General features: G+C 38.7%; 1 protein-coding gene across 3 annotated transcripts in view; it reads right to left on the minus strand.

Moving 5' to 3' along the window:
* Positions 1-271: 271 nt before the first annotated feature.
* Positions 272-24,759, minus strand: part of LOC120091545 (uncharacterized) — a 30,070-nt gene continuing 5,582 nt past the window's right edge. For 2 of the 3 annotated variants that reach the window (XM_039049630.2, XM_039049631.2), the window contains exons 7-17: positions 20,108-20,251; positions 19,891-19,951; positions 13,484-13,794; positions 3,653-3,784; positions 3,154-3,273; positions 2,955-3,041; positions 2,749-2,871; positions 2,425-2,545; positions 1,656-1,781; positions 1,414-1,548; positions 272-684 (exon numbers count right to left, since the gene is read on the minus strand). In XM_039049630.2, the coding sequence (XP_038905558.1) occupies positions 560-684; positions 1,414-1,548; positions 1,656-1,781; positions 2,425-2,545; positions 2,749-2,871; positions 2,955-3,041; positions 3,154-3,273; positions 3,653-3,784; positions 13,484-13,794; positions 19,891-19,951; positions 20,108-20,251 (1,485 nt within the window). In that variant the 3' untranslated portion in view covers positions 272-559. The remainder of the gene's footprint in view (positions 685-1,413; positions 1,549-1,655; positions 1,782-2,424; positions 2,546-2,748; positions 2,872-2,954; positions 3,042-3,153; positions 3,274-3,652; positions 3,785-13,483; positions 13,795-19,890; positions 19,952-20,107; positions 20,252-24,759) is intronic. The other variant, XM_039049632.2, reaches the window with a different exon arrangement.

Raw genomic sequence — 24,759 nt, forward strand, 5'->3', positions numbered from 1 at the left:
CATATATTAATTAATTTTAATAATATAAAATAAAAGAATAAATTAATGTATTAAAAGAGGAAATAGAATTGACATCAAAAAAAATTGCACAGTTTATTCTCATGCCTAAAACTTTAAAACTTGAATCAAACAAGGAGATGTATATCTTTTATCTATTCCCACCCTAAGGGTTAAACTCTTTCCTTTCAAACCTTTTATGTGATCTTAACATTTAATAATTCTATACTAAATTAAAGTAATTTTAACTCGATAATTAATAACATTCAAGGGGTCGAATCAACCATCAACTAATTTTTTTGAGTAAATAGATGCATATTCAACCATACGGGTAAAAAGAATAATCTAAGCCTAAAACCGAAAATTGTAACACCCAGTATACAAAATTAAATCGTAATCCTAATTAATTAACTGATTAGCTATTAACTACATCAAAAACCACCTGCCTAATAAATTGATTTGAAAAAAAAAAAAAAAAAAGTATATAATACACCGCTACAGAGAGGAGAGAAGAACAAGGGGAAGAGAGGGCAGTAAAAGACAGTGGAGCAAACTCCCAAGTTCAGTCAACTAGTACTTTCTCTAGCGTCTGTTTAATAAGAGAATTGTCACCAATTTGTGACAAGCATGAGTAAATTACTTTCCTGATTAACTTCGAAGTTTCGTACTTTGAGGCCTTATTGCTTTCTGCATCAACAGATACATCATGTTCACATATATATATCCATTGGAATTTAAGAAAATGTACGGAAATTAAGAAAAGAAAAGGAACAGAAATAAACACATAAAATCTTTTCAAGAAACAGCAACTAAGGTAATACAGGTAAACTGGAAAAAAAAAAACGAGTTGATCAATCATTCCAATTTCCAATTCCTATAGCTTGCACGCACCTCAACTCTTGTCACGGAAAAACCACCTTACTATATTTGATTACCAAGATAGCTTGCAGAATATGAAATCCCAGATGCAAGTTATCAAATTCCATAGATTTTTTTATGCTATAGTTAATGCGGTTGTGACCTGGTGTAAATGGTTCCCCTTATTTCACCACTATAGCTTTACCTTGCTCCTTTCCGATTGGAAAGATTTTTTGCAACTCTCCTTTGGGGTCTTTCCCCTTTTTGTAATTTTCTATCATCAATGAAATTGTTTCTAGATGGCTGCCATAACTTGAACTCATTCCCTCTAAGTCCTTTATTATTTACATGGTTCTATAATTAATGTAAAATAAATAATATCTAAACTAACCAATGATTTATATAAATCGATAACCATCCATGAAAGAAAAACAAATTAATGGTTATTATTGTAGTTTTTCTTTTTCTTTTTTCATTTTTTTGATAAGGTTATCATTAAAGTTAATCCATGTTTAATAAGTTTCTTGAGAAAGTGCTTAAGAGGTTTGGAAGTGTTACCTGGGGAAACTTTAAAACAAGAGAGTAGTGTGGCACAGAAACTAATATAGTCAGCAATCTGTATATGTCCAACTTTATAGGCTGAATGAAGAACCTCTATAATTCGAAACACTATTTCTGGATGCAACTCAGGACCTATGAACATGAAATAAGATGATTGTAGGGGGGGAAAGAATTGTCAAAGCAGGTAAGTATGTCGTACAGGACTGAAAACATAATAACACGATGAAATAACTACTCACATAGGCAGCAAGAAGCTAGTGATTTCAATAGAAGAGGATCCAAATAAGAGAAGTAATAAAGACAACAAATTGAGAGCTCCTGACATTCCTTAGGAAGCCTTGTAAAAGGACCGTAGCAGTTATTCCCTGCAAGATAAAAGAGAATGATAAATGAAAGAAGAGTTACTTATTTAAGGATGGAAGGAAAATTACAAACTTAACCTCCGCATTTTGTATTCTAATGAATGATGATTTGCACTTTGGTTGAAAAAGGTCGGTAAAATTACAAACCTAGTCATTGAATTTGATGGTAGTTTCACTCAACATCATTGAGCTTTCGATATCAATTTCAATAATTTTCTGCTTTCAACATTTAAGTTGGAGTGGCAAGTTGATTTGGCATAACATGTCGCAAGGGAGTTGACAAATAAATAAAACAAAGATAGGCAGAACAAAAGAAAAAATTGATTTAAAATATATCTCATCTACCTACGTCAACTGTTTTACGGCCGGGCAACCTATTTTGTTTAGTTGGCCAACTCTCTGGTGTCACTAGTTGTCCCATCGTGTTAAATGATAGATCATTTATTCAACCAACGTGCCACATGACCTAATACTGATAGATAATAGGACCCTATAGAAGTCAAAATTGAAAGTTCACATACGTAAAAACTTGTGAAAGTTCAATTACTAAACAAGCATGACCATCAAAAATTTGGAAACCAAATTTATAATTTAATAAAGAACTACAACTAAATATAAATGTCCCTCAGGCAAATGATACTTGTACCTTCAGCAGTGCTCCTGTGGTAAAACTCTTGCAGTGGGTGCTGGGTGTTGTCGTATTCCCATTTCAGAGGAGAGTTCAAGAAAGAGGCTTGTCCCACATGAAGTAAAAGGCGCAATACAACCTACGATACAGTAGCAACTTAGAAGTAAATATGAAAAATTTAAAGTCAATACAAATGTTTCCTACAGACAACCACATCCTGAATTACAGAAGGCCGGAATAAACACATTTTCATTAGATGAGGTTTCGAGGAAGGGCAAAGCAACAAGATACAGATTTTTTACTTTAGGCAAGGCATTTGCACGGCTCTAGAACGATAAATACCTCAGAACAGGAAGGATAACTATCACCAAGAAGGATCAGCAACGAAGGCAGTTCTCTAATCCATGCCACCCGATGCTCTACTATTTCAGGACAACTTGCATCTATCCACGAGAGCTCACCGGTCTATGATTGATAAAATAAATCAAAAGATGAGTCAGTTTTTATCTTTCAATAATTCCTTAAAAAATATAATTGAGAAAACTTACAGGAATGAGCAATTCTTCAACGACATGCAAGCAAGCCAATTTTAATGAAGATTCTGGGTGGCAATCTTTGAATGCATGAGTAAATCCCTGTGTAAGTATTTTACCTGATCAATATGGTTTTCTAGGTTCTATGTTTATTTCTAAAACATTAAAAACAGTCCAAACAAAATATAGAGTACGCTTGTTAAGAAGGCCAAACCTGAAGCAGTCGAAATTTCCAAGTATTCTCAACTTGTGCAATAAGTTCAGGAATAAAAGGAAGTAATGGAAGGACATGCTTCTCTCTGACCACTTTCCTAGATTGAGTCTCACTAACAATCTGTAAGTAAAAACATTAGGGAGCCCAAAAATTGATCAACCACTTTCCCAAAAGTACCAACAGAAAACAAACCTTCAACCAAAAATACCCAAGAAAACATCTTTTGATCAACTAAGGAAAACATCTGACTACCAAATAAAACCCCAGACGAATTTATGAAAGGTGAATGCTATTATTGTCAACAAGTGTAGTGAACCACATCTCGATGCAAAAGATATTATACTTAATGTGATGTGACCAATGCATGTAAATGCACTACTCACATCACCAGAAAACGAAACCCCATGAAATTTAGAAGAAGATGAACCAACAAGGTACGAGTACTACAGAGCTAAACTAAATTGCACTAAATCTTGAAATAAGGCTTGTGAATTATTACCTTTCCAAGCAAAACACTTTCTATAAATTCTAGAAATGTCTCCAATATTGCATTTGGAGGTTTGATACATTTCACCGAATGCAGAAATATCTCTGTTATGACAATGTTCACAGTCAGTAATCTATCGTGGTCCTGCCAGACAAACAAAAGAACCGAATCACTAAATTTTAAAAGGTCATAGTGCCATAACATTGGTGCATTGCTCTGACATTCATATTTTTTCAATGAACAATGAAATAATAGAAGGGCATACAAAAAAAGAGCCCACAAAAAAGAGGTGGTTACCTAAAAGAAAGACCCCCAATCAAACAAGATAAAGTTATGAGAATAATTATAAGAAAGTCCCCACACATACCCAAAAAAAAAAAAAAAAAAAAAAAAAAAACTAGAGGGGGACCAAACATCAAACAGAATAAGCTTTCTCCCGCTAAAGATTCTATTGTTCCTCTCACCCCAAAGCCCCCACAAAATAGCACGCCCCTGCTTGCCACAAACTTTCATCTAGCCAATTTTAACACCAAACTCGTCAAAGCATGTCCACACCACAAAGGCAAAGTCACAACTCCAAAGGATATGATCAAGGTCGTCAGCTACCCTTTTGCAAGGAATGCAACACAACCACCCCATCAAATTAGGCATTTTCCTAGACACCTTGTCCAAGGTATTTACCCTACCATGGAGAACCTGCCAAACAAAAACTTTCATCTACTTGAGAATTTTCATTTCATATATCGAGGTTTAGGGTTTAGGACATCCGCCAATAGCAAGCACATTATCCAAGAAGTTTCCATCCACATGGTCATATGCCTTCTCAAAGTCAATCTTAAAGATGGCCTCTTTTCTCTCTTTCGAGCTCTATAGTTCTGAATCGCCTCATTAGCAATAAGTGCATGATTAAGAATTTGTCTACCCTCAAGGGACGCACCCTGGGTTTCGAAAACCATGGAAGGGTCTTTTTTAATCTATTAGCCAACGTTTCTGCAATAATTTTAGACATTGGCAATCAAGCTTATAGGTCTGAAACCTCTCACGCTCCTCACACTATCCTTCTTAGGACTAATACGGCAAATGAAAGTCTCAAGAAGATAATTATGCAGGGCTCTCTATCATAAAACTCACAAAAGACACTAAGGGGAGTTATCCTAGAAGAAGCCATAGAAAAGCCACCCAAACCATGGGCTCTATTCCTATCAAACCTAAAAACCACCTTAATTTCCTCCATGGAGAAAGGAGCATCCACAGCTAACGAATGTAGAGTAGTGATAGGATTTCAGTCCACTCCATCAAAAAAAGGTATAGGCTTAATAGGCTAGAAAAAGATAAAGGAACAGAGAGACGATCTCCCCCTTGATATCTCCATCTTCCTGCAAGCACTCTCCTCGATCATTCTCCAAAGGGGCAATAAAATTCTTACTTCGACTACCATTGGCCATTCTATGGAAAAAAAATTGAATAAAATAAAACAAATAAAAACGTTGTATTAGCATCATTGTCCTAACCCCCAGAACACTGACTTTTGTCTCGAACTCACCACATCCTTCCTAACGAACTCTGCAAACTCCCCATTAACTAAGAGACATTCTTCCTTAAGATGATCACTAAGGTCCACCTCCACCACTAGGTCATGTAAAGCTTTAAGCCTGCTTAGGATCTCTTGTTTTTTTTAAAAAAAAAATTATTTTCAGGTCTCCAAAAATCTATTGATTCCAAGATTTCATGGACTTCTTAAGGGCTCTCGTGCCTATATAAATTGAGACCCCTCCCATTACCAAGCATCTCCCCTTGCCAACAGCCAAGCAAGAAAATCCTTGACTAACCTATGCTTGTCTCTCCCAAGGTATCTAACATTCTAGGATATCACTTTTTTTAAGAAATAATTTCATTGATGTATGAAATTACCAAAGAGGAGAAAAGAGAGATCCCTGTACCAAAAGAGTTTCAAAAAGCATCTCCAATTGGACAAAAGAGAGGAAAGAGTATAAGAGGAGATCACTTTCATTGAAACACCTCTTGAACCCCCACCTCGCTCTAGGCCTTCCTACCATTGAATTAACGGACCACGTCAAATTCTTCAACTCCCTCCTTCCAGTCCTGACCAGAAATCCCTCCCTTAATAACATGTCTCTTTCTTAGCAGTAGATTAAGACCCTTTAGATTTTCATTCATCAGAATTGAAAAAAAACTCTTCCATCTTTAGGGTGTGTGTGGGCCACACTTCTTCAAGGCCCTGCTTGTGGTTCTTTTGTCGATAGATGCTCCTATTACACTCAATGTCTCTAAAGGATGAGAGCCCACTATGTAGCATCTACCTCAAGAATTCGAAGATTGCATAGGTAATATCAGCCGCTTTATTGAGTTTACAAGGCTTACCAAAGAGAAACTTGCTACCAATGTTATTATTAATATTAGGCTCGCCTTTATTATTAATACTCTCCTAAGGCAAAAACTAGAATAGATGGCATGCGTCAATTGGATAGATGGTGGGAATTCAAATGCTAATCTCTTTTACATATATAAATATATATAAGCCAGCTTAAGAAGCTCTCCAAATTTGACCCCTCCCACATAGAGGTGACTGGATCAGGAAAGAACCCACCCATCAACCTAACAACAATGAAAGGGCTTGGCTTGAATGTTTTACTAGAGCAAGCGCACCCTTAGCAAGATCAGATCAAGAATAGCCAAACACTACAATAGCACAATAAATACAACTTATTTGAATATTCCAGTGACCTACCAAATTATATGCAAGTCGACCATGTATATGTTCTTCGTACCTCAGGCCCATAAATAGAATGAAAAGAGACATAGGCTAAAGAAAGCACCAAAAGATGATCTTTTGTGTATAATTTTCTCTTCTTTCACATTCATTAATTGAAAATCAAGACAAACTGGCCGGTCACCTTTCTTTTTAAAGGTTAAGCTTATTCATTAGGTTGAAAAACAGCTTGTAACCCTAGGGGTATTTTAGTAATTATATGTATCCTAGGCTTCCTACTAGTCTATTTATTTGGCCTATTCTCTTGTACTTTGTGTATCATAATTAATAATAAAAATCAGTCTCTATCGTGGTTTTTCTCCCTGTACTAGGGTTTCCATGTAACTGTGTTGTTGAAATCCTAGCCGTTATGGAAGAGAACCAACCACAATCATCTTCTGCTGATGGAACTTCGAGTTTTGACATGAAGACTGCTATTCGAGCGGCCGTAAAGAAGTGTTTTCAAGCAGCCCTGCCGGAGTTGATTTCTGACGTCCAGCTGCAGTCGACGAAGAGCCAGCGTCGGTGGGAGCCACCAAACCAGATAGAAGCACCAAGTGAATCTAGACAAGTCTTCGACGGACGGACAGGTACGTTTTCGGTCGATTCGAGCCGTGGGTCGCCGCAAGCCACACCGGTCGAGGCCAAATGTATCATCGACAGGAAGACAAGAACAGATCCGGTCATTTCGAGCTATGGGTCGTTCCGCACCAAATCCGTCACAGCCCTTCGCGCGCCAGCACAGTCCTTCATGCTGGTTGATCCTTTCACGCTAGATCCGTTCAACCTACGAGTCGCGCCGAACACGGTAGATCTGTCGACGCCTGGCCCTAGTTCGTTCGACCAACAACGAGTCGACGACCACTTTGAGCAGTCAAGCCGGTTGGGGTCTTCTCGAATGCCGGCGAACCCCTTCCAACCGATGACCTCCCTCCAGCTGGCGACTGCCTTCCAGCCGGCGATCTCATTCCAGCCGTTAGTGGCTGCCCCGTTTCCAGCCAGTTATGGTTTGACCCAATACCCAGATGATGTGAGACAACGGTTGGTTTATCTCCGAATGCAGATTTCAGATTTAGAAACGGCTCTTGGCACAAATCCTCAACCAGATTTCTCGGCCAACATACCAGTATACTCTAAAAACCCAGTAAATTCTTTCCCTATTTTACCCACTACAAATATCCTGCCTGGGTTTCCCTCAATAGACAGTACGACCAGCTTGAGTACGGTTGGAATCAGTACCATCGCCCAGTTAGTCAATATACAGTCTTTTGGTCTTATTAGTGTTAACGGTAAAAAAACCTTGGATTGTTGACTCAGGGGCGACGGATCATCTTACTGGTACCTTTGATCAGTTTCTCTCATATTATCCAAGTGCTGGTAACGAACGAATTAGGATTGCAGATGGGTCGTTCGCACCTGTTGTAGGAAAAGGGCATTTATCTCCGTTTGAGGGTTTGATTTTGTGGGATGTTTTGCATGTTCCTAAAATTTCATATAATTCGTTATCCATCAGTAAGATTACAAGAGATCTGAATTGTCAGGAAGTATTTTCACCTGACTCTGTTTTATTTCAGGATCTAAGCTCGAGGATGACAATTGGCACTGCCCAGCACGATAAGGGACTCTACTTCCTGACAGATGATGCTTCCTCTAGGAATGATTATAGGACTAGCCTTGTCTCCTAAAATTTTTCTAACTCTGAGAATGATTTTCTGTTATGGCATTACCACTTAGGACATCCAAACTTTCAATACATGAAATACTTATTTCCGCATTTATTTCGCAATATTAATGTCTTCTTTAAAGTGTGAAGTGTGTATTCGTGCCAAACAGATTCATGTCTCTTTCCATTCTCAGCCCTATAAACCATCCAAACCCTTCACCTTAGTCCATAGTGATGTTTGGGGTCCCTCACCAACCACAACCTCCACAGGGAAATGTTGGTTTGTCACTTTTATAGATGACCACACTCGGCTTACTTGGGTCTTTCACTGATAAGTCCGAGGTGTTATCTATATTCCAGCAATTTTATGCCACTGTGGAAACCCAGTTTAATGCCAGGATTGGTATTTTGAGAATTGACAATGGGCGGGAATTCTTTAACGCTTCCTTCCAGGAGTTCCTTGCATCCAAAGGGATTATCCACCAGAGTTTGTGTGCCTACACTCCCCAGCAAAATAGGGTAGCCGAGAGGAAAAATTGTCATTTGGTGGAAGTTGTCAAGTCCTTAATGCTATCCACATCACTCTCGTCTTACCTACGGGGTGATGTCATCCTTACTGCTGCTCACTTAATCAACCGAATGCCTTCCCGAGTCCTCAATCTCCAAAACTCATTAGACTGTTTGAAAGAGTCCTACCCTACTACTCGTTTAGTCTCCGATGTAACACTTTGAGTTTTTGGTTGTGTTGCCTTTGTTCACTCCCATAGTCCAAACCGCACAAAATTTACCCCCCGTGCTCAAAAATGTGTCTTTGTTGGGTATCCACTCCATCAGCGTAGGTATAAATGTTACCACCCATCCTCTCGCAAATATTTTGTTTCCATGGATATCACCTTCCTTGAGGATCAGCCCTTCTTCTCTGTTAGCCATCTTCAGGGGGAGAACTCTAGTGAAGAGACTAACTGGTCCACACATACAGTTCCCTTGGAGTCATCTCCTATTCCCGAACATGTCGGTCCTATCCTCCCTACCAATCATGTCCCATGGATAACATACTATAGGAAGAATCTCAGGAAGGAAGCAGCGTCACCTGTTGCATCTCCAGCTCCGGTCCATGAGTCAAACCCGACATCAGGTACGTGTATTCCTGAAATTAATGAGATTGATACTTGTACTGAGATTAACGAGTGTAGAGAGGAAAAAGGAGGAAAAGGTGCTGACAGCATCACTATAACAGATGGGAAGACGACGGTGAATGACGATTCAAACACAACTCTAGAAAATGTGAGTGATACTAGAGATAGTGGTGAAAAGGTGGTGATTTCTAAAGATGAAACCCAGGCAGAAGAGACCAATGATCACAGTGGAAATTCTGAGTCTGAAGGAGTATGATGCTTCTTTTGATCTTCCAATAGCCCTGAGGAAAGGTATTCGGTCATGTACAAGGTACCCTATGTATAGTTACATGACATACAATAACCTGTCATCTGAATTTAGGGCCTTTACCACTAGTTTAGATACAGGGATGATACCGAGTAACATACAGGAAGCAATGGGAAATGAAGTTTGGAAGGCGTTGTTATGGAGGAGATGAGGGCTCTGGAGAAAAATGGAACGTGGGATCAGGTGATCCTACCCAAAGGGCACAAGACAGTTGGATGCAAATGGGTTTTTACTATAAAGTACAAGTCAGATGAGACTATTGATCGGTACAAGGCCAGGTTAGTTGCCAAAGGGTTTACTCAAACCTTTGGAGTAGATTACTCCAAGACATTCTCTCCCGTAGCTAAACTCAATACTATCCGAATATTGATATCAATTGCAGTTAACAGAGATTGGCCTCTGCATCAACTGGATATAAAGAATGTCTTTCTCACTGGAGAACTTGAGGAGGAAGTCTACATGAATCCTCCTCCTAGATTTGAAGATCAGTTCAAACGAGTCTGCAGGCTGAGAAAGTCGCTATATGGGTTGAAACAGTCTTCGAGAGCCTGGTTTGACAGATTTGCCACCTTTGTCAAAGGACAAGAGTATACCCAAGGGCACTCAGATCACACACTTTTTACAAAGAAGTCAACTTCAGGGAAGGTAGCAGTTCCCATTGTGTACATTGCCGATATTGTGCTCTCCGATGATGATGATGATGAAATTGTGAAACTCAAAGCAAAGATGGCCAAAGACTTTGAAATTAAAGACCTTGAGAAGTTAAAGATACTTTCTCGGAATGGAAGTAACCCGGTCAAGGGATGGAATCTCAGTGTCCCAACGGAAATACACGGTTAATCTCCTAACAGAAACAGGAATGACTGGGTGCAAACCTACTGACACCCAGTTGAATATAATTCAAAGCTTAGCAATACTAGTAGCAGTGTCCCGGTCGATAAAGAAAGGTATTAGCGGTTAGTTGGAAAATTGATATACTTATCTCATACGAGACCCAATATTTCATATGTAGTGAGTGTTGTCAGTCAGTTTATGCAGGCCCCTTGTGAGTTACACATAACAGCTGTTGAGCGCATCCTACGATATCTGAAAAGTACACCAGGTAAGGGGTTAATGTTCAAACAGTCTGATAAACATTGCATTGAAGCCTACACTGATTATGATCGGGCAGGGTCTGTTGTTGATAGAAAATCAACATCTGGGTATTGCACATTTGTTTGGGGTAATCTGGTGACTTGGAGGAGCAAGAAACAGGGAGTTGTGGCCAGTAGTAGTGCAGAAGCTGAGTATCGGGCCATGAGTTTAAGGATATGTGAAGAAATCTGGTTGATCAAAGTGTTGCATATCTTCATCAAGACAATGAGCTCCCAATGAAACTGCTCTGTGATAATAAGGCAGCAATAAGTATTGCAAATAATCCTGTACAGCATGACATAACAAAACACGTTGAGATCGACCGACACTTCATCAAGGAGAGACTTGACAACGGAAGTATATGCATTCCTTATGTTCCCTCAAATCAACAAAGTGCAGATGTGCTCACAAAAGGGTTACTGAGGCAAAGCTTTGATTACTGTATCAGCAAGTTGGGTCTTATTGATATTTACGCTCCAACTTGAGGAGGAGTGTTGAAAAACAGCTTGTAACCCTAGGGGTATTTTAGTAATCATATGTACCCTAGGACTTCGCACTAGTCTATTTATTTGACCTATTCTCTTGTACTTTGTGTATCAAAATTAATAATAAAAATCAGTCTCTATCGTGGTTTTTCTCCCTATACTAGGGTTTCCACGTAACTGTGTTGTAATTCTCTTCCCTACTCTTTTATTTTTAACACATTATTTGGTACAAGGAAACTTTTCAGCAGAATATGGGGCTTCACATTGGAAGGCAACAAAGTTCAAATCATGACACTGTGGTAGAGTGGAGAAGCAGCAACACAAAGATTGATTGTTAATTGTTGGTTGTACTGAAAACTGGTCCAAGCCATAATTCTTCGTAGGGATTATTTGGCTCAACAGATAATATAAATGAAATCCCCTCCCTGACCGTCTATCTTATGAGTCTTAAGTTATAAGAATCTCTTTCTATGTTAGAGAAAGGGGTAAGGAAAGAAGAAGAAGAGGGAGGGAGGAAGAAAGAAAGAAGAAAAAGAAAATGATGAAGCAAATCTGATGTAGAAGCATTGCTTCCTGTATCTTCTATGTTCAAGAGCTTGGTAACTCATCCTAAACCTAGCTAGTGTCAGATTTTTCAAAGTCTAAGGGGAAAAGGAACATTCGGATGCATTTCTCCCTTTCTTCACTTTAAAGAGAGAGAAAGAGAGATTAGGCACGTACAATGTGAATTAAAGGAAGCAAAAGGAAAGTGGAGAGTGGATTTTTTATATTTTAGAATAAAGGTCAATTCCTTCATGTTGAGCCTATGGTCTCTAGACCCTTTATTTTTCTTTTGTTAGTTAACCCACCTTTTTCTCAAAGAGATTGCAGTTATTCTGCATCTTAACGATGGAATTGGATACCCGCTTTTCAATTGAAGTTCCATTTCAGTGCAGAATATCTCTATTTCACTCAAAAGGGTGTTCACCACTTCGACTCTCAAGACCACCAACAAAACACCCACCCTCGAAGGAACCTCAGAAATGGAATGTGGAAAACAAGAGGGGAAGCAAACCTAGCCGACTACCATCATAGGTTTTACCTCTGCCACAATATAAGGAATTTCCATCATATCCAGAGTTAAAGAGCTACCATTCTTAGCCTTTGACATCACTAAAACACCATTGGCTTCAACTCATTAGCCACTTAACCGTAAGTCAACCAACTTTTTGCCAACGAACAAACACTCACTTGACTAGACAGTATCTCAACAACGTCATCCACTCCCTCGTGCGACCCTAACAATGGTTTTTCTGGTTTATGAGCCCCAAACGAATTCCAGGCCAGCTTCTACACACCTTGACTAATCTCTCAACCCACCTGACCCTACAACATTTGGGTGTCAAGGACACGTAAGAAATTAATTCCTAAGTAGGTGGCCACCATGGATTAAACCATCGACCTCCTAGTCATTTCCTACGAGTTTTTCCCTAATCATAACCGTTTACTCCCTTTATAGAGGGTTCTCAACCCACCCAGGTTGTTTCCTTTGGCTTGCAAGGATGTGTTATTTTGTGGGTGGTGTGAGGTGAGCAGAACCATAGGGTTTTTAAAGATAGGGAAAAGGACCCTAGTGAGATTTGGTCCCTTGTGTGTTATCATGTTTCTTTGTAGGCTTCAAATTCGAAGGCTTTTTGTAACTATTCCATAGGTGTTATTTTGCATAATTGGAATCCCTTTTATGGAGGGTTCTCCCCCTTTTTTTGTTGGCTGGTTTTTGGTTACCCTTGTATTCTTTCTTCTTCTTTTTTTCTCAATGAAAGTAGTTTTTATCATAATAATAATTTTTTAATTTTTTTTTTTTAAAATCTGCCTGCTCCAGACCCAAATCCGCTTGTAAGCCCATTTCTTCCATTCACAGGGGATTGACTACTTTTCATTCTAGTCTATTTCCGTTTCTTCAGTCAACGGCCACACAGAAACACTCTTGAAGGACTAGTTTCATTTCTTGGGCTCAAGTCCTTGTGGCCTTTATCATGCACACAAGACTCGTGTTGCAGCCAAGCCTTCCTCAACAAAACCCACCCACTCTGCAAGCTTTGGGATCCATCCACACATTTATACTACATATATAAGGAGCTTATAAAACAGGTTCTTACAAAAGTATTACATGTAGCATTCCATCCTTTTCTAAATCTTTCAAAATTACCAAAAATATTTTCTATTGGAAAAAATGTCACCAAAACGCACACAAAAAATTTGATCATTAAGATGGAAAAGTGGTAAATTTGGAAGTAAGTCAAAGGTTCATTCAAAGGAAAAGCAGGTATAGGTTATCATTTGGGATCAAGAAAATGATCTTAGCTTACCTTCTCCGAGATGTGATGCAACGGATTAAGGGGAAATACAGAAAGCAATTTCTTTAACAATGCTGACGAAATAGTCCCCTCCAACTGTGTGTCAGATCCTTTACAAGGAGAATGTGATTCCACTTTACCATTTCCAATCCCATAAAAGAAATACTGAACGGCAAGATGTATACTTCGAACAACATATAGAATACAGTCATAAATTTGTGCATTAAGAAGATTTGCATCATGAACTACCGGCATAAACTCTTGGAAGCAATTTAATAACACAAGCACCAGATCCTCTAATTTCTTATTAATGACACAAGGCCCTGACCAAAACAACAAAGAAACAAAAAAAAAGGGTCGGATTTAACGGTTAATGACAAAAAACATTACAAGAAATTGATAGAATTCGCAGTATCATACAAAAAAAAGGCTACGATGACATTGATTTTCTTAAATCGGTAAACACTTATCCATTTTTTTAGTACAATCGGGGGTAGGGGGATTCGAACCACAGACCTCATGGTTACTAATACAATTGTATGCCAATCGAGGCTCGATTTGGCCATTAAAGTTGATTTTCTTAATGTGAAACAAACAATGGTTTGCAATTCTTTCATGATGAAAGCCTAAATTTCTCTTTTTTAAAAAAATAAATAAATAAAATAAATCATTAAGAAGAATTAAACAAAGCAGGAATGACTCTATCAAAAAAAAAAATGAACACACCTATTTCCGGGTTTTGTTTCCTTATGAAGCATGATGACACACTACACAATAGGTTAAATCACAACTTTAGTCTCTGGATTTTGAAATTGTCTACTTGTCATTTTGAATTTTTTGTCTAATCCCTGAAACTTAAACATGAGTAGTTATGTCCATGAACTTTCAATTTTTTGTCTAATAGGTCCTTGACATATTAAAAAAAATAGAATTAAGTAATCTATAAGTAATCTTTTATTCTCCAGGCAGCCCAAATTTCAGGATAGGTTCATTGTGCATGATGTTGAAGCTTCTATTCTCCTCCTTTATTAAAATTCTATTTGTTCAAGGTTGCAGCACTATCCCAGAGAATTGAAGCACTGAGTTGAAGTTTTTAAGGCGTTTCCTTTTTCAAACAAACTTTTGGTTGTCTACATTCAAGAGCTGCATTTTTCACTAATTCTATGGAAGTGTACTGGTCATTCATCCAAAAAGTTCAGTGGCATTTGTCTATTTTTGGTTTATTTTGTTTTTTTCCCAAAGTATTTGTATCTTTTGAGCATTAGTCTCTTTTCATTATATTATATCATTGAAAAGTTCCGTTATCTTTTCAAAAGAAATTCTATGTTAATGGAGCCTAAAACTTTCAGGTTTCAATTTTGTGTTTAATAGATCAGTGAATTTTTAAAAATATCAAAAATGTCAAAAGACTAATTAGACACCTTTTAAATTTTAATGACATATGGCCGTCCTAAGGGAAAGATTAAAGCTCACGAGGTCTCAAACAAGGAGACCCTTTATCTCCCTTCCCTTTTGTGAGATCATCATGGATTGTTTTAGTAGAATGATGATGGAAGCTCATGATCGGGACTTTATAAAAGGCTTCACTTTGGGAGGAGCTCTCTATCTATCCATCATCTTCTCTTTGCAAATGACATAATTCTTTTAACAGAGAGAGATCCTAGAGCCATTGATAATCTTTTTGGCATTGTTAAACTCTTTGAGGATTGGGCTTAAATATCAATAACTGTATATGGGCATTAACATTTCACAAGAGGACATTTGCTAAATTACTACTAAATATGGTTGTAAAATGGGTCAATGCTCTGGCCCTTATCTTGGCTTGCCCCTCTTTAAAAAGCCTCGAACATTATCTTATTGGACTCCTGTTATTGAGGAAGTGGGGAAAAGACTTTAATCATGGAAGCACTCACACATTTCCAAGGGTGGTCATGTTACCCTTCTACAGGCTACTCTTACAAACCTCTCTACTTATTACTTAATCCTATCCCTATACAAGATCCCCACCAAGGTCATCACTATCATTATAAAAATCATACAGATCCTTAATGTGGAAAGGGAGTACCAATCGACTGGATAGAATCTCGTTAGTTGGGACAAAATTATCAAGCCACTCTCACCTGGTGGCCTCGACATATAAGGCATAGGTAACAAAAACAGGGCTCTTCATGCTAAATAGATTTGGAGATACTACCATGAAGATGGAGCATTATGGAGACAAATATTTGATGCTAGATATGGTGTGGTTCCTGACTCATCATGGCCCAACACCTCTTTCCCAGAACATATTAGAGGCCCATGGAAATCCATATTGCTACATTTAAACCTTATCGAAGAGAGTTTCTATCAAAGTAGGGAAATGGAGACAGTACATCATTTTGGCATGATCATTGGCTTCAAGAAGCCCCTTTATCGACCCTATTCCCATGGCTCTACACTCTGGCCACACACAAGCGGTCCACCATAACCATTTTTGGGATGAACAACATGGATGGACCATCAATTACAGAAGGAACCTGATGTAGTCTAAGTAGCCTCAAGGAGTAATCCTCTAAGAATCAAGAACGCGGATCTTTTATTAGAATGATAATTGTGTTTGATACAAGAGGGGAAGGTTCCTATTTATAAAGCTTTAATACAAGTGGGGTAAAAAGGCGAATTAACCTAGAATATTACCCAATTACCTAATTAACCCCTATTCTTCTTGCATCATCATACCCCTCCAAAAAGAAAACCGTCCTTGAGTTTTAAAAAGAAAAAAATTATGAGGCAAACAAGGAATGAATAAACTAGTTCAACAGAGTTTGACCAAACCAGCCTCCTACATGTTGAACAAAAATAATATGATTAAAGGGATAAATTCAAGACAAAAAATCCAATATTGCCACAAAAAATGAGCTTTTCCGTTGGCCATAAATCCAAAAAAGATGTTCCCTTCAAGCTCATTCTTTTTTTTTAAAAGGAAACAAGTCTCTTTATTAATAAATTAGTGAGACAAAAGCTCAAGATACAAGAGGATTATACAATGAGCATTAAGACTAAGGATCAACGGGCGCACACGGACATCTCAACTAGGTTGACACACCCATAGCGCCCTCATCATATCCTACAAACAAACACAAAAATATACTAATCCGCGGCTAACACTCAGCCTTCACATCAAAATCAACATGACAAGACCTAACCATAAAAGAACTAGAATAAAGAAAAACAAAGATGTGAAAAGAAACCAATAAAGAGCAGCTGAAACAATGAACACAGAGTCTGCAATTAAGCTGGAAAGATAAATGCTCACCAATTCAGATTAAACTCTTGGATGCTGTAACTTTAAATGCACTTGGAAAGGATGCACCAAGATCAAGCATTGCGACGAGCAATTTCAAAATGATCCAACCATCCAAGGAATTTGTCATTGAACACCCTTTGATTCCTTCCAAACCATAATTCCGTCAAAAGCGCCTTAACCACATTAAACTCAAGTAAACGAGAGGATTTATTAAAGCACGTCCCAACTAAGAGTTGCTGCACATTTCCTCGAAAATCTTCGCTAAACACCCAAGATAGATTGAAGATAGAAAACATATTCACCCAACACCTAACTGAATACGGGCACGAAAAGAAGAGATAATGGGGATCTTCACCGTGCTGATGGCACAACGGACAAATGGATGGAGAAAGGCAGCTTGAAGGCAATTTGTGCTGCATAACTGAAGCGACATTCAAGTGACCAATCAGCATAATCCAAACGAGAATTTTCATTCTTCGTGGACTATTTGTCTTCCAAAGGGCCGTATACAGCAATTTGTCCATAGGGGAAGATGGAGAAAGATGAGTTGTGAGAGACTTAACTGAAAATTTCCCATTGTCTACTAAAAACAACGACCTTTTATCAAAGGCATCAGATACTCTCCTTGCTGCAATTTTGCCAAGCAATTCCTGAAAGTCAAGAACTTCTTCTTCCTTTAATGGGTGATGAAAAATAATAGACCAAGAGGCCAAGGAAGCGTCCCAATGATCAGCTACGGACCCTTTTGGGAGTATGGCAATTCTGAAGAGTCTTGGAAATAGAATATGAGAAGGAACCTTCCCTACCCTAGGGGTGGTCATTCAAACCGCAAAAACCGAACCGTTTCTAAAAACAAACCGAACCGAACCGAAAACTCAGTGAAACTGAAAAATGTGGTTTGATCCGGTTTAAAGAAATTTTGAAACCGAATTAATTCGATTCGATTCGGTTCAGTTTCACTTTCGAAAACCGAATTTGAAACCGAACCAAACCGTTTTTAACTAATATATATGTATATATTTATTTATATTTTTAAAACAAGAGTAAAACCGAACCGCTTTTAATTTAAAGAACAAAACTGAATTTAAAACCGAACCGTTTTTAATTAAAAAAGAATATAACATGGTTTTTTTTTAATGCCAAAACCAAATTTGAAACTAAACCGAACCACATATATGCGGTTTGGTTCGGTTCGGTTCGATTCGATTTGACCACCAAACCGAACCGAACCGTTTCCACCCCTACCCTTCCCATGGATCTAACCAAAATGCAATCCGACAGCCATTTCCCAACTTGAATTTAGCCAGAGCATCCACTTTCAACCAAGTCCGGGAAATACTTACCCAAGGGCTTCTCAAACTCTTACCATCTTTACCGATCATGTGCCAATTGAAAGAGCCCTTGCCATGAATGCTTCTAACCACCTTGCACCAAAACGAATCTTCTTCTTCAATATATCTCCACCGGCGGCACTTAACGTTGGCCCAGATGGATGCTCTGATACCAAATTGATGTAGCCTAAGTAGCCTCAAGGAGTAATCCTCCAAGAATCAAGAATGTGGATCTTTTATAAAAATGATAATTGTGTTTGATACAAGAGGGCAAGGTTCCTATTTATAGAGTTTTATTACAAGTGGGGATAAAAAGGGAATTAACTTAAAATATTACCTAATTACTCAACTAATCCCTAATCTTCTTACATCATGACCTCAAAGAAGATAAATTTAAAGATTGGATGACTCTCATGAACGATCTTGATGGAGGTTGGTTGACCACCACAAGAGATAAATGGTTTTGGAAACTAGAGAAAAATGGCCTTTTCTCCACAAATTCCTTGGCTAATGATTTGGAATTGAGGGGATGCCCTTAACACCTCCCATTTTGACACCAAATAGACGGATTCCTTCCTTCCCCCCCCCCCCCCCCCCAAAAAAAAGTAAAATGCTTCCTTTAGGAGATTAGTCACGATGCCATCAATCCAAATGATATATTCAAAGACATTTCCCTCACATGGTTCTCTCTCCACAACGTTGTCATCTTTTCCATGCCGCTTACAAGACCCAAAGTCGCCTTTTCATTCACTACTCATTTGCTCGGCGTTTTTGGAGGGAGATCACCTTCTACCCCCAACCTAATGATGTCATGAGTTTCCTCACATATACTCTCACAGGCAACCCTTTCAGCTCACATAAGAAGATAATGTGGTCAACATGATTCATGCTTCCTCAGGAAGGAGAGAAACAATTGCCTCTTTAATGATAAAGAAAGCTCTTTTGAAATTTTGTTAACATATTATCTACCTTACTTTGACTTGGTACAAGAGTACATCTTTCTATAGGTTTTTTTATCTGACATATCTTTTGACCAATTGGAGAAGTCTTTTGAAACTCCTTTGGTTTAAGCATCTTGCCCTTCTTTCGTAGATTTCATACATCAATGAAATTTGTTTCTTATAAAAAAAATAAAGTTTAATGACATATTGATATTCAACACAAAATTGAAAGCTTAGGGACCAAATAGAGACACGAACCTCAAAGTCCAAGAACTAAACTTGTAATTTAACCTATTTAAAATTAGTAAGCAAAGAAAGCCATGTACTTTCCCCTGTAAGATCTTACCTACTCGTTTCATGAGTTTTCACCCTAATTTTCATTTTCCCTTCCATGCATATTGGCATTGGCTGTTAATAATTATGCTATCTGGATTATCATCATCCTTTTCTATTTAGATAAGATTCTGCTCACGAGCCAACCATGCTATAACCATTTCTATGAAAGGAAATGGTGTATTTCCCTTCCAATAACTTCAGATGTCCAAATGAGTCAATAAACTAAACAGATACAAGTAACCAAATCTTAAAGTCAATTGGTATGGGTTCTATTATCTTTTGGCTTCATGGAGGATACTTTAACCTCCTCCTCTGTATCTTATTGTGATTTAATGGTTATTGATTGGTTTTCCCCTGTTTTAGTCATGGCCTTATTTTAGTGTGGTTATCCTTTATTTTGCCCTTTTAATTTCTTGACAAATTATGGTTTTATATCTAACAGGAAAAAAAATGGTTACCGATGGGAAAAAGAGAGAGACAATGTAACAGGCACAAGCACAGCAAATGGACTCTTCTTTCACTTACCAGCAGATTCTGTAGGCACATGAGGATCAAAAGCATGTAGCATCCCATCGTCTGCAACATTCTAAAATTCAAAGAAATTGTGTGAGACAAAAGCGCTATATGTAGAAGGCTAAAAAATAATCAAACTATATTACAAAAATCACAAACTAAAATAAATCTTAATGGAAGAATAACTAGATCAACTATCATAAAGAGAGATGTTTTCTACACATTGTACATTTTCAGATGAGCCAATTCCTCTTTTGTTGCACGGCAATAGTGATAAGCACTGGACCAACCCAGTAAGAGCATTCTTCAGCTTGCCTTTATCTTGTAGATAGAATTGATTCTTCTGTAGAATTTCAGCGTAGTTTTGGAGAATCTGAAGATGGAAAAAACAATCAACACATACTAGAGATACCGACGACAAACAGTGATAGCTTGCAGCTCTGTTGATAAATCAACAGAACCTAGATGTATTGGAAGATAAAAAGTAACCAAACTATAAGATAAACCTAAATATTAAAGATACTTGGACTCTTCCAAATTTTGAGATCACTCTCGAGCCCTAATTAATTCATCAACCTACTGTTTGCTTCCTCCTTCCCCACTCACTGTATTCATAACCAAACTTCCCTAGCAAACACTTAACTAATTGCTAATATGCTCTTTATACTCTAATTATTTCCCGATAACATTCCTATCATAAATAAAATTGATTGTTCTTAAGAAATTTGAGTTTAAGCGCTACTTTATCGATGGAATGGAACGTTGAAATCTTGCAAACTGTCGTCAAATGTGGACTACTGTTGAAAATGTTATATTTTCCCTAAGGGCGTTTTAGTCTTTTTATAATTCTCCTATATTAGGGTTTCTCTTTTAACTCTTCTCGAAAGGGAATTCTTTGACCGGCGGGTGCGAATCAGTAGCTGTTAACCTATAGAAAGGCTAAGTGAAGTACTTCTCGGGACTTCTCTTTTCTTCTTACTTATCAATCGGGGTCTTATCTACTCGCTTTCAAACGATCTTCCGCCGCCTTCTAAGTTCTGGCCATAGACTTAAGGTGTGAAATAATAATATCTCTTCTATCACGGTTTTTTCTCCCTGGTCTATGGTTTTCCACGTAAACCGTATGTTCTTCTTCCTTTCTTTATTTAATATGGTATTAGAGCATGGTGACAAAACCCTAGCCGCTATAGAAGAAAATCAATCACCAACCCTAGCTAGTTGTAACTACAGCAGAAATGATCAGCACCGCTGCTATTCAGGCAACTGTCGACTAGTATATTCGATCAATTCTCAATCCGGGGAGTGCACAGCTGGCGCCGAGAGTCCAACAGTCGATCGGGACCGGTCCAGCCGCGCCGCAGGGAGTCCAGCAGTCGATCGGACTTAGAACAACTGCTTCCGCAGCCATCGCTGGGATCTTCGAGCCACATCTGATGTTGCCTAAACCGAGCCATCTCCAAGGTCAATCGAAGCCCCAACTGTGGTCCGAGTAGGTCACGATCTCCCACCGGCCGGCACCCCAGCCACAACCTCAGTCACAGCCATTCCAGCCTTCAGCCGTCAACCATACGAGTGAAGCTTCCTCTTCCTTTTCCTATGGGCAGAAACCTTCTTCATCAGCCCTGTTTATTCCTCCTCAACATGGGTCGACTGGTCATGGTGAGTCGGGCTTGATGGGTCAATCTCTGTTTGGAGTCCAACAACAATTAGCCAGTCTTCAGCAAAAAATTGCGGCTTTTGGGGCTGTTTTTGGGGCCACAACAAACCTTCCAACAAATCCTGTAAACCTTTTTTTCCAGTTTACCATTGTATTTGGAAAATTCGGTAACAACTTTCCCTAATTTACCTACTACGAATATTTTATCTAGATCTGTGGCCAATTCTACAGGGATGATCACAGAAGAGAAGCTGAATGGCCAGAATTATTTCTCCTAGTCCCAGTCTATTAAAATGGTCCTCGAGGGGCGACATAAGTTTGGGTATTTAACTGGTGAGATACCAAAACCGAAACTTGGGGATCCTCAAGAGCGCGTCTGGAAGGGAGAAGACTCTTTACTCCGCTCGATCCTAGCATGGAACCTCAAATTGAAAAATCCTTGTTGTATTCTGCTACTACTTGAGACATTTGAGATGCAGTCCAGAAACTGTATTCTAAAAGGCAGAACGCATCACATCTGTATACCTTACAAAAACAGGTCCATGAATGCAAACAAGGGACCATGGACGTGACTTAGGAGATAGATTTGTGTCGTTAGATTGTCTGGGATTGCTCGTGTGGTGGGATTCAATATTCGGAGATTGAGGAAGTTTATCGTATTTATGACTTCCTTGTTGGGTTAAACTCTAAATTTGATACTGTTCCCAGTCGAATACTGGGACAAAGGCCGATACCGTCTCTCATGGAGGTTTGTTCCGAAGTCCAATTAGAAGAAGATAGATCAAGTGCTATGAATGGTTTTGTGATTGCTGTTGTGGATTCCGCTACGTTCAAGGTGAAATCTTCTGGGTCTAATAGTGACAAGCAAAATGGTAAATCTCCTCCATATGTGAACACTGCAAGAAACTGTGGCACACTAAGGATCGGTGTTGGAAGCTACATGGTCAACCCCCAAATGACAAACGTCGCCCTCCAAATGACAAGTCAAAGTTTGGTCGAGCACTCGTGAGTGAATCTCCTAATGTTGCACCACAGTCTCAGGTGACCAATTAGAGTGACCCAGGTACTGTTAGGATCGATATGATTGTCCAATCAGGTACCCCTCAATCTTTTGGTTTTCTTATTGAGGGAAAAGAATCATGGATACTAGATTCAGGAGTGACAGATCACTTAACTGGCTCATCTGATCGATTTCTCTCATATTCTCCAAGTGTTGGTAATGAGAGAATTCGGATTGCAGATGGGTCTCTTACTCCTGTTGCCAGGAGAGGTCATATGTCTCATTTCCAAGGGTTGATCTTACAAAATGTGTTGCACGTTCCGAAAATTTCCTACAATTTGTTGTCTGTCAGTAAAATAACTAGGGATTTAAACTGCAGAGTTATTTTCTCACCAGATACTGTTTTTTTTCAAAACTTGAGCTCGAGGACGACGATTGGCACTGCTCGACATGATAGGGGGCCTCTATTTCCTTTCTGATGATGTTGCCTTTAGGAGTTTTCCTAGGACTAGTTTGTTATCTTCATTTACAACTTCTGAAAAAGATCATTTGTTATGGGATTTTTGTCTTGGTCATTCAAACTTTCAATATATGAAACATTTATTTCCCCATTTATTTCACAGTGTGGATGTTCTTTCTTTGTCTTGTGATGTTAGTATACGTGCAAAATAGCACCGGGTCACCTTCCCTTCTCAACCTTACAAACTTTCCCAACCATTCCATCTGGTTCATAGTAATGTTTTGGGTCCTTCAAACATCACTACTTTGTCCGGCAAGTGTTGTTTTTGTAACTTTTATTGATGACCACACCCATCTTACATGGGTGTTTCTTTTCACTGACAAATCAGAAGTGACGTATGTCTTCCAACAATTCTATACTACAGTAGAGACACAGTTTAACACCAAGATTGTCATTCTTCAGAGTGACAATGGGCGGGAGTTTGTTAATAACACCCTTCGTGAGTTCTTGACTTCGAAAAGTGTTGTCCATCAAAATTCGTGTGCTTATACTCCTCAACAAATGGGGTGGCTGAACGAAAAAATCGTCACCTCATTGAGGTTGCTCAATCCCTCATGCTCCCTACATCTCTTCCCTCGTACTTATGGGGGATGTTGTTCTAACTGCAGCCCATCTCATTGATCGAATGCCCTCTCGTTTTCTCAAATTCCAGACACATCTAGAGTGTTTCAAGGAGTCTTACTTATCCACGCATCTCATTCCAGATGTTCCTCTTCGAGTGTTTGGGTGTACCACTTTTGTCCATAGTCACGGTCCTCACCAGACTAAATTTTCTCCTGGCTCAAAAGTGTGTCTTTGTCAAGTATCCGCTTCACCAGCGAGGCTATAAGTGCTTTCATTCGTCCTAGTACTGTCTCTATGGATGTGACGTTTCTTGAGGATAAACCCTTTTTTCCCGTTAGTCCTCTTCAGGGGGGAGAACACTAGTGATGAGACTAACTCGTCCACATATTCTATTCCTTTGGACTTTCTTCCTGAGCCTATCCTAGCTACAAATGACAATGTCCTTCCTACTAAACAAGTACCCCGGATAACGTACTACAAGAAGAATCTTAGAAAGGAAATAGCGCCTCCTGCTACTCCACCGAATACTGTCCATGACTCGGAACCGGCACCAGCTCAAGCTCAAGGTACTTCTATTCTTGATATTGTTCCTAATAGTAATGATGAATGCGTTGAGGGTGATGTAGTTGAAAGTGATGAAACTAATGAGGTTGTTCCAGACAAGGTCAAAACTGCAGGTAGTAATGAGTCATCAAGAGATACTCATGAGAGTGAGAACTTGCCAAAAATAAGCAAGTGTGATCACCCTTCTCGTACTAATGAGAGGTCAGGTAAAACAGGAGATTATAGTGCCACTCTTGATATACCCATTGTTCTACGAAAAGGGACTAAGTCGTGTACTAAGTATTCCATGCATAGTTTCCTTTCGTATAGTAACTTGTCTTCAGGGTTTAGAGCTTTCACTACTAACCTGGATACTATAACAATACCGACCAATGTGCATACAGCCATGGAAATTCCCGAGTAGAAGGTTGTTGTTATGGAAGAGATGAAAGCTCTTGAAACCAATAAAATGTAGACCTTGTAGCTCTCCCTAAAGGTCATAAAACAATTGGGTGCTAATGGGTGTTCGCTGTTAAGTATAAGTCTGATGGAACTACTGATAGATACAAGGCCAGACTAGTTGCTAAATGATTTACT

Source organism: Benincasa hispida, chromosome 11 (genome assembly GCF_027475165.1).
Source record: "Benincasa hispida cultivar pf3 chromosome 11, pf3_genome.v1.1, whole genome shotgun sequence".
NCBI classification, from domain to species: domain Eukaryota; kingdom Viridiplantae; phylum Streptophyta; class Magnoliopsida; order Cucurbitales; family Cucurbitaceae; genus Benincasa; species Benincasa hispida.